The following is a 13256-nucleotide window of genomic DNA, read 5'->3' on the forward strand; positions in this document are numbered from 1 at the left end:
TGTACATACACTGACGTAAGCATTGCTATTTCGTAAGTATGAGAACAGTATCTCGTAATTACAAGATAACAAATTATCTCATAATTACGAAATACTTTTCTCGTAATTACTGTTATGCCGGGCCCATGGTCGGAAAAGGGGCACGGCAAATTAATTATTTTTGGAGTCTGTTCAGCGGTGAAGACTAAGGAGTTTACTGGATGATGATAAAGGGAAATAGAAGGAGGGATATTAGATGGCTGTTATGCGCAAATGAAGCAGGTAGGGCCTTGCCTTGCAATCTCTAGGAAACCATTATAGGCATGGTGGATCGGAGATTCTCAAAACTTACCTTATATGATTGGAAATGAATACGTGATCGGATCAACGGAATGCTGAGAAGAAAGAAGTGCTTTCCTCTGGTTTAACAGTCTGTGCAGCAACAAAACAATCCATTTAAACAAGAGAATGTGGTGTTTCTTTTTGTCCATGAATAAATAAAGTATTTTTGTGTTGAATTAAGTGTCCTTCTTTCAGTTGGGTAAGCTTGATTAGCATGAAACAGCACGTGGTCATTGTTGTGATTTCTCTGTTTTTATCAAAACCCTCAACTCATTCACTTGTGGTTATTTTGGAAACATTTGGACATGTTTCTATTAACTACATTGCTGTCGATATTGTAGCAATAGACAGAATGAAACACTTGGAGTTTGTAATGTAGGGCGCTCTGAATGAGTTAAAGATTGATGCAGGACAAATAAATGATTTCCCTCAAGCTATACTGTAGTGGCAGTACAGTAGCAGTTTGAAATTATTCATTGTAGTTAATAAATCATTTAGCTTTGTACATATTGTGATATTAAGAAATATCAACAAATTCAGTATAGTGTCCATAATATTTGCTATTTTAGTTTTTCAAAGAAAACTCATCCTGACAGCTGGGTTTGAACCCCAGACCTCTCACATGCAAGGCACATGACTAAGCCCCGAACCTACACACTGCTTAACAACTTAAGCATGATGCAGATGTTTACAAAGAAAGTGTACTACCATGATAAATTGAGCTATATTAATATAATTATATTGTTATTAATTTACATGATTCCATATTAAATTCCATATTAATCAAATTCTAAAAAGTATGTGTGTTTTTACTGTTATAACGAGTGCAAATATTCATAGAAAGGTTAAAACATTATAACGTTTTATGAAGTATATAAACTTATTATAGTCAGAAGGAGTAAAAACGTTTCCAAAATAAACACAATATGTAACCAAATGAAATACTTTGATGCTTAAAATGTTTAGGAAAAAAGTGGATTACTGGTGTGTATTTTTTATTTAAACTACCAATACCAACCATATACAGTTTACATAATATATTTATGTTCCTAAATTAATATTGTTTATGACCTTCAGACATGTTATGCTCCTCTTCTTTTTAGGCTCAGCTACTAAAATTTCCCTTTTGTTGTAAAATTCCAAATTAATATTCAATATTAAGTGGATTTAAAGAGATTAAATGAAGCAACCAATTACACACGTACGCTGCCTGTCGGTCATTTTGGCCAGCCAATCACATACTGCGGTATAACACGCTAAACTGCAGATAATTTCACGCAGTATGGGGTTTTACCGTGCATTTTGAATGGGTGCATCTGTATCTAGTGCTTCTGTTTCTACTAGATTATCTATATAAAAATCCTTTATTATACTGTACATAGATTACAAGACAAGGGTGTTATCTTTCCCCCTCTTTTTAATCTTAATGACATCCAGGGAGTCAGTCCTAATGGCAAATATAAAATATTTTTTTTATGAGGACGACAATTTATTGACACTAACAAATCCTAAATCTCGAGAGCTTCTTGTTCCAGATCACCCAAAAAGACCAGACTGGAGCTACTGTAAGTACAGTACTGAACAGAGCCTGCTATTCTCTGTTATCTAGGGAAGTCTGTTTTCCTGTGTAAAGAATCCTTTGGTTAATAAATGGCCTCTCCTGGCTGGTGAGTGCATTTTTAAAATGGAGAGATTCAGCAGGTTCCCTTCATTTAGTGGCATTTGGGTTTACAGTGAAAGATTTAACCTCAGGTCGTATTCTGGTTAGTTTAGAAGACTTATCTTTTATTTTGGGATATTTTAGACATAAAAATTCATGATAACTTTGGGCCTCTGAGACACATTATTTGAAAGTTTGTACATACAATCGTATAACTTGTGTGAGGTATGTTTATACTGTGTGTGCGTTAGTGTGTGTATTGTCATTATTAATAAATATTTGTTAATCCCAGTGTGCCTGAATTATTACTCTTTTCACCAAAGCTGTCCCGGAGAACAAAGAGCTCATGTGCCACTAACTATACCAACAACTCTGGTGTATTTTTGGCCACAATGTTTTACAAGTCTGGGGATTATGATTATTTATTTCATTTATTGATTAATCTGCTTGGTCATTTCCTGATAGTTAGATTTTTTCATTTTCACAACTCCCTATTTGTAACTGTATTAGCCCCTCTCTGTAAGTGCACTGTTCACGTACTGTGATATAATAAAAATGTTTTATAATATATGGTTGATGTCTATAATGCAATAATATATTTAATTTAATGTTTACTTGTACTATTTTTATGTTTCTAGAAGTTCCCCTGATGAAAGACACATTTCTGATTTAAGTGTTATTGTGTTATATAAACGTAAAACATTATTTGTGCAAACTAATGTGCACAAAACCAATGTGATTGCTTTGTTTTATTTAACCCAATAATATCATTATCAGGCTTCTTTGTTCACTGCAACTTTATTAAAAGATTACATTGAGAAAGCACTGTATATGACCTTTAAAAATAATAATTTGATAAATGTCAAAATAAGCTTGCAGATACAAAACTAATGCTAATGCTTTGATATTCTTAGACATATTTGCATTTTACTGAGTGTCAAATACTGATAATGTAAGTGAATGTAAAACATACAGTAGAGGCAAATCTATACAGTATGTCAGCCGACATCGCAACATTTCTACAAAATACTGTTTCCAGGGAGAGCAGAGTACAATATAACTTTCATCCACAGTGAGCTTGTAACCAAAAAATACAGTACTTGTACACTTCAGTTTTCATTGGAACAACGATGGTAAAGATTAGGATTAGAGCTCTGTACTGTATAAGATTTAAACTTTTTTCCCATTGCAACTATAAAGCCACTCACTAGTATTACACAACAACAGTACCTTGTTTTATTTATTTTTTAATTGAGTAAGTCATTAATTTTATGATTTTATGACAAGCCTGTTCATATTAATGATACAATAGTTTCCTGATCCTCTTGAAAAGAAATGGCTTTCAGTTTCTCGTTGTCTTCTCTCAAAGCACTTATGAGTGTTGCAATATCTTCCTGAAAGAGAAGATGGTATTTTTCCATGCCCAAGATTTCACACAATTTCAGAGAGATATCCTGTAGAATGTTAATCACCACATCAAAGATGATGACATATTCAGTCTGTTTCACCAACACCTGTGCTTTCCCTGACAATGTGTTGAGCATCTGTGTGGCATTCCTCAAGTCTTGCTGGACAGTCACCATGTATGAGATCTTAGAGGAAATGTCTTGAATGTCATTCTGAATTTGTCTTAAGCATGCATCAGTGTTGTTGAGCTCCTCTCTCTTCTTTTCAACCATTTGCTCATATTCCTCTACTCTACTAAGAGATGTGGTGACATTTTCCTCAGATGTCCTCAAAGCCATTTCAGCAGTGTTGGCAGCCTCTGTGGCATTGTTTAAGTCCGTTTGATAGACACCAATCAGAGTAGCTCCTGAAAAATGAAAAAAGGAAAAAAAAACAATAGTGTATTATTTTGTGTCCAGGAAAGACCAATATGAATTTATATTTTCATATTTTATTCTCATCCTTGTGTGAAAGCACATTCACCAGAAACCTTTGGGGGAATAACCTGCTTCTTTCAGTCACCTGACCAGTTGCTGGAAGATAATTGGCCAGGAGAAATTTAAAAGTGGGAAGTGGAGGCTTTCTGGGTAAGTCAATGGAATTATGTCTGCCATCTGGAGAATAGAAGGCCTATTGGCTCCACTCAACATAGAGAAAAGGACTGACTGACCACCGAAGGGAGACTGAGACTGTGTAAATATTGTTTTGAAGCTAGTAAATGGCTTAGCTGCTTGGCTATGATAGTCAGAGACTTTATGCTTCTGACTACACTTTTCGATGAAGGTTTCGTTTTGGTATTTGGTTGTGGCTGTTTTTTTCTTTATTTCACTGTAGTGTAAATAAAGAACACTAGTATTTTTTAACCTTAATGCTGTAACAAACTTCTGATTTCAAGTAACTTTGGGGTATAATGTGGATATGTAAATATGTTGATTAAGTGGTAGAAGCAATTTTGGCACTTCTTTCTACCAAATGTTATTATTACTGTACACTACATGTCCCCTTTCAGCACTTACCTATTATAGTCCCAATAATAGGAATAAACATCAGTCCAATTCCAGTGTTTCTAATAGCTTCATCATGCTGCATTCTGGCTTTAATGTCATTAACAATCTGCTGTTTGGACTGAAAATTACTTTTTGCTGACTGCAGTTCATTTCTGTGTCTCTCCAATATTTCAGTGTTGGCTGTGAGCTGGTCTTTCAGGTTGGCCAATTCTGTTTTCTTGCTACCATGTTCTCGTTGCAGCCTGCCCTTCTCCATTGTCAGCTCCTCACAGTGCTTGTCCACCTTTTCCACTTTGCATGTTGCAGCTTTATCTGATCGTTCTAGCCATTCCTTTGCTGCCAGAATCAGTTTCCTAATGTCTGCATGTTCCTGCTCCATGTGATTTCTGTCCACAACCAGGAGAATCGCAAAGAGATTCTGCAGTGAGAGGACACCTTCCTTCATGGATGATATAACAGCCTCACCAAATTCCTCCAAGTCTTCGTTACAGATGACAGCGAGTGTCTCTACAGTTGACACTGACATGATTTCTCTACAGAAGAGAAGATTCAAGTATTAGAGTTGAATAAAACAGCTATTACTACAGATTTAAGTTCAATATTGTGAAACATGCAAATGCAGCCATTATAAATGAATGGTACAACCCCGTATCGCGCGAAATTATCTACAGTTCACCACGTTGTACCGCAGTACGTGATTGACTAGCCAAAATGAACGACAGGGGTCTCATGATGTATTGGTTGTTAGTGAAACGATATAATCATTTAATCTCTTTACTGTGCATGTTTTAATCCACTTAATATTGAATATTAATATGGAATTTTACAACTAAAGGGAAATTTATGTAGCTGAGTAAAAACAAAAGAGGAGCACAACATGTTTGAAGGTCATAAACAATATTAATTTAGGAACAAAAACATATTATGTAAACTGTATATGTCTGGTTTTGGTAGTTTAAAAAAAATATACACCCATATTCACTTTCTTCCTAAAGATTTTAAAGTCTTTCATTTGGTTACATGCTGTGGTTAATTTGCAAAAGTTTGTATGTGATCCTGACTATATTAAGTTTATATCATTCATAAAAAGTTATAATGTTTTAACCTCATCTATGGATATTTGCGCTCGTTATCATAGTAAAAAAACGCAAACTTTTTAGACTTTGATTAATATGGAACATAACATGGAATCGTGTATCTAAAGAATTTAATTACAGTATTAATTTAAGGATCTAAATCTATGTATCTTTATAGCTGGTAGTATTACTGTAATCCATTTTCTTTGTTAACACGTTTTATTTTTAATTTGACTCATTCACGCATGTCAAAGTATTATGTACACTATATTAACAGTTTTATATATATATATTATAACATATTCACTGTTAAGTTATTTTAATAATGAAATAAAAATCGTGAATACTGTTAACTCTTCAACCGGTTTAATTCAAAACACTTTATTCAGTGGGGAATTTCACAGACGCCTTAAAATGAAATCGTATATATTGTGATTAGGATTGAGAATAACAAAGTGGTATTAAAAATACCACTGAAACTATAATAATGTGTCTGGTCATTATTAACAGTATCAATTTAATTATAATAATTTCAAGCTTCTTGTATCTTTTTCAGAGTCATTGTTTTCCTCAGTTTTCATGAGCTTCGCATATTAAAATACTTATTTATGAGACACGATGTTTCAGATTTCAATAACTTTGCCAACTAGCTAACACTTCAGCTAACACACAGAAGCAAACTGAATATAAAATGTGCTTGCAAGAATAGTGATTACAAACATTAAAAAACATACTTGATTTATACTATTATACTGTACAGTGTATCAAAATAAACTATGGTGACTACACTGCCCACTAAACCTCTTTCCCACATTTTCACGGGGGCAAAGTCACGTAGCTGATTCACAGCTGGATGCAATTTTATCTAACAATTCAGATATTTGTTAACATATTTACTTAAACTAGTTCAGGTGGGTAGCTGTGTCAGCATGCATAGGCTGCAAAGGAACAAGTAATAGTTTATTCATGCTGAAAAGAGAAGAAAGAAAACAAAATGAGCCTAGAAGGTTCCATGGCCAAAACATTGTGTTTTCTTTCTTCTCTTTTTGTTATGGATTCGGTAGAGGGACCGAAACCAGTGAGTGAACCCACTTGCGGGAGCTGACAAAGCCTAGCCGTGATCTAAAGAAAGCTGTAGTCAAAGGAGTGAGCCGAGAGTCCAGGGGAAGCCAGAGATCAAAAGGGAATGAGTTACCGAAGCCGAAGCGTGATCCGAAATCATAGACAGTAGAGCAATCCAATAGTCCAGGTGTAGCCAGTGATCCGAAACAGAGCATAAGTAACGAAGCCAAGCCATGATCCGAAAAGCCGTAGTCAAAAGGGAAAAAACCGTAAACCGAAAGCCAAGACAAACACAAGGTAGAAGTAGGAGTAGCGCAACCAGGAAGCTCGAGAGGAAAACCAATACTGAGCAAAGAGGTAGGGAAAGACAGGTGTTTAAGTAGGATGAGACGGGGGTGTGGTGGTGAATAGGAAAACTGACAGGTGAACTGATTGATTGGGGTTACGCCTACTTCTGCCTCTTCCGTTGCCGGGAGGCAGGGATCGTAACATTACCCCCCCCTCTACGGGCGGCTCCTGACGCCCTAGCGGAACGATCCGGGAAGTTAAGGTGGAAGTCTTGGATGAGGTTGGGGTCCAGAATATCCTTCTCCGGAACCCACAAACGCTCTTCCGGACCGTAGCCTTCCCAATCGACTAGGTATTGTAGGGATCCACGAAACCATCGGGAATCCAGGATTTTATTGACCGTGTAAGCAGGGAGTCCATCAATTACTCGAGGCGGTGGGGGTCTTTGTTGCAGTTTAGACAGGGTGGATCTGTGAAAGGGCTTAAGGAGGGAAACATGGAAAGTAGGGTGGATCAGAAGGGTAGGAGGCAAGGCCAGCCGGTAAGTTGCTGGGGTAATCTGGGCGAGGACACGAAAAGGACCAATGTACCTGGGAGCGAGCTTGCCAGAAGGTTGCTTAAGAGGAAGATTACGGGTAGACAACCAAACAAACTGACCACGTCGAAGTCTGGGTGGGATACGACAGCGCCGATCAGTCACCTTCTTCTGCTGAGCTGCGGTGCGAAGAAGGGTGGCTTTGGCCTTCCTCCAGAAGGTCTGCAGGTTAGTGATGTAGTCCTGAACCGAAGGTACCTCTGTGTTGGGATGGGAGTCAGGGATAAGAGGAGGCTCATAACCTAAGGCACACTTAAAGGGAGACATGCCAGTAGATGTGGTATATAATGAATTGTGTGCATACTCTGCCCATGGGAGCAAGGACACCCAATTATCATGGGTAGAGGAGATATAAGACCGTAAGTAGGTCAGCAGTTCCTGATTCATGCGTTCTGTCTGACCGTTGGCCTGAGGGTGATAAGTGAGACTGAAGCGGCCAGTGACTTACAGAAGGCCATCCAAAATTGGGAGACAAACTGAGGGCCCCTATCAGAAACAATATCTTTAGGGATGCCATGCAGTCGGAAGATATGCAGTACGAACAATTCTGCTAGTTCTCGAGCTGTAGGTAAAGATGGTAGGGGAATAAAATGAGCAGATTTGGAGAAACGGTCTACCACTACCATAATAGTCGTGTGTCCATGGCTGGGTGGAAGGTCAGTAATAAAATCTACTGAGAGGTGGGTCCAAGGACGGTCAGGGATGGGTAAGGGTTGAAGAAGGCCCGCTGCCCTCATCCGGGAAGACTTCATTTGAGAACAGATAGAGCAGGCCTGGACATACTCCTTGACATCCTTGGCCATAGTTGGCCGCCAGAAGTCTCTGAAGATGAAATCCAGGGTGTCCAGCGAAACGGGAGTCATGTCCCCATTGTAAAACTGCCGATCTGACGGGATTAGAGACAAATAACTTGTCCTGAGGGCACTGAGAAGGTAACGTCTGCCCAACCAAGGCTCGTCAAACAATTACCTCAATGTCCCATCTTACAGCTGCCAGGAACTTACCAGACGAGATGATGGGTTCTGGAATCAATTCGGCCTCAGGGGGGTCGTGGATCCGTGAGAGGGCGTCTGCTTTGATGTTCTTAGAACCTAGAGTGTAGGTGATCAAGAAATTAAATCTGGAAAAAAAAAGGGACCACCTAGCCTGGCGAGGACAAAGACGTTTGGCCGACTGCAGATACTCCAGGTTTTTGTGATCAGTGTAAATAAAAAAAGGGTGATGAGCACCCTCTAACCAGTGCCTCCATTCCTCCAATGCCAGCTTAATGGCCAAGAGCTCACGGTTACCAACGTCATAGTTCATTTGGGCAGGGGATAACTTCTTAGAGAAGAAGGCGCAGGGGTGAAGAATCTGTTTTTCTCCATGATGTTGAGAGAGAACAGCACCCACACCATGGCCAGAAGCATCCACTTCGACCACAAAAGGCAGAGTTGGATCAGGGTGTTTTAGGATGGGGGCGGTTGTGAACAGGTGTTTCAGACGCTGAAATGCTTCTTCGGCTTGAGGGGTCCATTTGCCTTGTCTTGGTCCTTTACGGGTCAAGGAGGTTATGGGAGTGACCACCAAGCTGAAGTTTCGAATAAACTTCCTGTAAAAGTTAGCAAAGCCGAGAAATCGTTGTATGTGTTTGAGGTTCTTGGGTGTGGGCCAATCAGTAATCACCGAGACTTTACTCAAATCCATTTCCACCCCCTCTGGAGAGATGACGTAACCTAAAAAATGAATCCTCGAAGCATGGAAGGTACACTTCTCCAGTTTGACATATAGTTTATTCTTAATGAGCCGGGAGAGTACTTCTCTGACATGGAGAACATGATCCTGGAAGGAATCAGAAAAAATTAGAATGTCATCTAGATAAACCAAGACAAATCTCTGTAGGAGATCATGAAAGATGTCATTAATAAAAGACTGAAACACCGCTGGGGCATTAACCAAACCAAAGGGCATGACCAAATATTCGTAATGTCCATGGGTTGTCATGAATGCCGTCTTCCACTCATCCCCTTCCCGAATGCAGATTAGATTATAGGCCCCTCGTAAATCCAGTTTGGTGAAGATTTTGGCTCCATGCACAGACTCAAGTGCTGCTGGAATTAGAGGCAAAGGGTACCGATTCTTGATTGTGATCTCATTGAGGCCACGATAGTCGATGCAGGGACGGAGCCCACCATCCTTCTTTTCCACGAAGAAAAAACTGGCACATGCTGGTGAAGTGGATGGACGTATAAGTCCAGCCTTCAGAGAATCTTGTATGTAAACTTTCAGGGCCTCAGACTCAGAATTGGAGAGCGGAAAAATACGACCTTTAGGAGGGATAGTACCTAGCAAAAGGTCAATGGCACAATCATATGGTCGATGAGGTGGGAGGGCCAAGGCCTCCTGCTCATTAAAGGCTTCCTGTAGATCAGAATATTGAGGGGGTATGGTAGGAACCCCTGAAGGGGACGTCGCCGTGAGTGCAATTCTTACTGGTAGACGACAGCAATTTCTAATACATCTGGGTCCCCAAGCTAAAATTTATTTTCGGGACCAAGACATGTTAGGGTCATGCTGCTGTAGCCAAGGAAAGCCTAGCACCAAAGGATGTGTTGGGGTCTCAAGGAGATAAAACCAGATGTCTTCCACATGGGTGGCGCCAATCTGCAAGCTTATAATTTCAGTTTTCCACCTAATAAGTCCTGGAGATAAGGGGGAGCCATCAATAGATTGAACACGAAGTGGTGTAGTCACCAGGGTCAATGGGTAATTTCCAAGTTCGAGCGATGGAGGCGTCTATAAAGTTTCCTGCAGCCCCTGAGTCTATAAAAGCTAGAAGAGGTCTCCTTTCATTACCCCAGAATAGTGTAGAACGAATAAAAAATCCTGAGGAAAACTGAGGGGATTGAGTAATCTCACTCACCTTAGGACCTTGAGAAGGTGGGCGGCGCCTCAAGGATGAGTATGAAGCAGGGCAGGCCGCTTTACAGTGTCCTAATTTCCCACAGTACATGCAGCGACCCTCTCGTTGGCGCCTCTCTCGTTCTTCAGGGGTTAACCAGGTGCGTGCTATTTCCATAGGTTGTTCTGAGTCGAAAGATCTGATAGGAGATAGCCGAGGAGCCTTTAATATTGGGGTCCGAGATCTTTCAGCACTCCTTTGACGAATTCTGAGTTCCAATTCCAACACCTGTGAAATTACTTCCTCCAAGGTACTGCCCAATTGAGGCATATTTACCAGATGGTCCTTTATTTCTTCACTGAGTCCTTGACGGAAAAGAAAAATAAGGACCTCATCGTTCCAGTGAGTCTCCGCTGCTGCTACTCGAAAATCTATAGCATAATCTTGTACAGACCGGCGGCCCTGGTGGATGGAGGAGAGGCGGAAGGCAGAGTCTTGACCAACTAAGGGAAGACAAAAAACCCCCTTAAATTTTCCTAAAAAGAGATCATAATCCTGAACTTCAGGAGCCCCGCGATCAAACAGAGCAGTAGCCCATTCCAAAGCGCGGCCAGTTAGCAGTGAAACTATGAAGGCGATCTTGTCCTGAAGAGAAAAAAAAAAGTTTCCGGATGGAGCCTGAAAACCAGCGCACACTGTGCTAAGAGGCCCCGACATTTCGTAGGTTTGCTGTCAAACCTGTCAGGTGGAGTTAGTGGAAGAGGTCGAGGGGCAGGTGTAGGAGCTGGCAGAGGCGGAGCCGAAGCGGCAGCTCCAGCGTTGCTTCCTCGACTGCCGATGGGCGGCATTGCAGACAGGTGCGCAGAGATCTGTTGGACAGAAGCCTGTAGCTGGAGTAAGGCTTGTCCGTGCTGATCCAAAGCCGAGCAAATCTCCTCTTGCTCCGCTGGGTCCATGTTAAATGGCTCAGTATTCTGTTATGGATTGAGACAGTAATTTAAGAAGTGTACAGTATATTTACTTAAAGTGGCAAATTTCCTCTTCAGATTAATTTCACCCATACCTCTTTTTATGAATGTAATTAATTCCCTGAAACCCATTCATCTATATTTCATATCACACATGGCTTGTACTACTCCATAGGCTCTCTGCTAGCTCTCACACATACTAGTTAGTGGAATATGAGGTGTACACTCGATATGAAATGAGTTGCATGACACCTTCCTTTTTACTCTCTACATTTGCAGGAGCTTTCTAAATTTCTTTAAATTGCTTCTTCATTCACCTTTCATTAATTCACCTTTCATTAATTCAAATTTGGGTAACAATTCATGTTCCAAAGCATTGCATTTTCATAAAAAGAACATTCTTAACAATAGGTATGGGTCTATTAAACTTATGATTCGTGTAAGGTAGGGGTGTCAGCTGACTGCTGCAATTTTTTGTGCACAACTTACTGAAGTTTTAACTTTTATATTTTTCTCACTGTTAGTGGAGTGAAATACTGTAGATGTTAACTTGGTTGGTTTATGATACACGCTGCTAGCAGGCTGTGAAGCCTAACTATAGGTAACTATAAAAATCAAGGAAACGACAACATGAAGTGTATTAATATGGTTTAGGGTCACAATGTGACACCAGAACAGCTTCAATGTGCCTTGGCATAGATTCTACAAAGATCTAGAACTCCACTGGAGTGATGTGACAGTTATTCAGCATGATTTTGTAATTATTATAATTATTGGCATTTATCTTGTCCTCATGTCCTCTAGGGGGATTGAGTGGCCCTTAACCATGTCTGAAAAGCTCCTCACACAATTACAGAGCCATCAGAATCCTTCACCATGGCAAACAAGAACTTAAGCCTGTTGACTTCTTTTGGAGTGGACAACATATGTACTCATCTGCATGTACTCACTCATCTGACAACTTCAGTAATTCATTGTTTATCCTTAAAGATTTATTATTAGATTTAAGAATTATTGTTAGGTGTAGTTAAACACTTCATATCTGAAGAAAGATACATGATGTTAACTTTAAGTTCATTCTGCATGAAGATTAGACTTCTAAGCAACAGGAGTTTATGGCAGGAAAGGGAGAACTGATAAGGATTCCAGATGCAAGCTAAAAGAGCTAGGGAACCCCCTGGGGACTTAATCCCTGACCATTTGGCCAAAAAGCTGTAAACTGGCCAAATACCATGACCCCCCTCTTTACCATAATACCAAGCGACGTCAGAAGCGGAAAGAAAATACTAAATAAACTAAAAGTTTGTACCGGCACATTGAACAATATTTCGGTTTTGTTGTTTCTTGCGGGGAAACAAGACTTCGGCTTTATTGTTCCTTGCATGCAATAAACTCATCTGTTTAACTTCATCTCGGGATCCGGAACCTTATTCTTTCTGTTACAACATATCCCTGACATATATAAAATATACAAGATTGTTTACAGATTACAACATTAAAAAAAAACTTTTACTACTTATTTTCCAACATGCATCATTGCATTAACTTTCACCATTTGTTTTTGTATTGCAGCTGCAACAGTCACAGATTTTTGCACAGGGACTATCCTAGCTGTTATTTTAGCATTCACAGCCACCTCTGGGACTGTCGACAATAACAATAGAAGATTTGGTGCACAGTTTCAGTAGTTCATTAGATATAATCAGTTAAGTTAAATAGTTTACAAGGAAAAACTACAATAACAACTCAAATTTACTCACAAAGTGTTGGGTATGTATTTTTCTAACAATCAGTGCTTTTCTCAGATTAAAAGATGTTTTCTCTAACAATTGAATTGTTGTTGCTTACCTTTGTTAACACTGTTAAGATCTGTGAGTAGTGTAATCTGTAGATAGATCTTGTGCTTCTGTGGGCTCCTGGCAGAGAGATTCAGTTCCCAGCACTGCACACAA

General features: G+C 39.6%; 1 protein-coding gene across 1 annotated transcript; it reads right to left on the bottom strand.

Annotated features, from left to right (window-relative positions):
• Positions 1-3183: 3183 nt before the first annotated feature.
• Positions 3184-13237, bottom strand: LOC148815934 (uncharacterized). Its single transcript, XM_088904751.1, has 3 exons — positions 13153-13237; positions 4444-4967; positions 3184-3794 (listed from the first exon to the last, which is right to left on the bottom strand). The coding sequence occupies exons 2-3, from the start codon at positions 4958-4960 to the stop codon at positions 3274-3276; spliced, it is 1038 nt and encodes a 345-aa protein (XP_088760877.1). The 5' UTR covers positions 4961-4967; positions 13153-13237; the 3' UTR covers positions 3184-3273.
• Positions 13238-13256: the final 19 nt, after the last annotated feature.

This window comes from Atractosteus spatula, chromosome 24, assembly GCF_055471065.1.
Source record: "Atractosteus spatula isolate fAtrSpa1 chromosome 24, fAtrSpa1.hap1, whole genome shotgun sequence".
NCBI lineage: Eukaryota > Metazoa > Chordata > Actinopteri > Semionotiformes > Lepisosteidae > Atractosteus > Atractosteus spatula.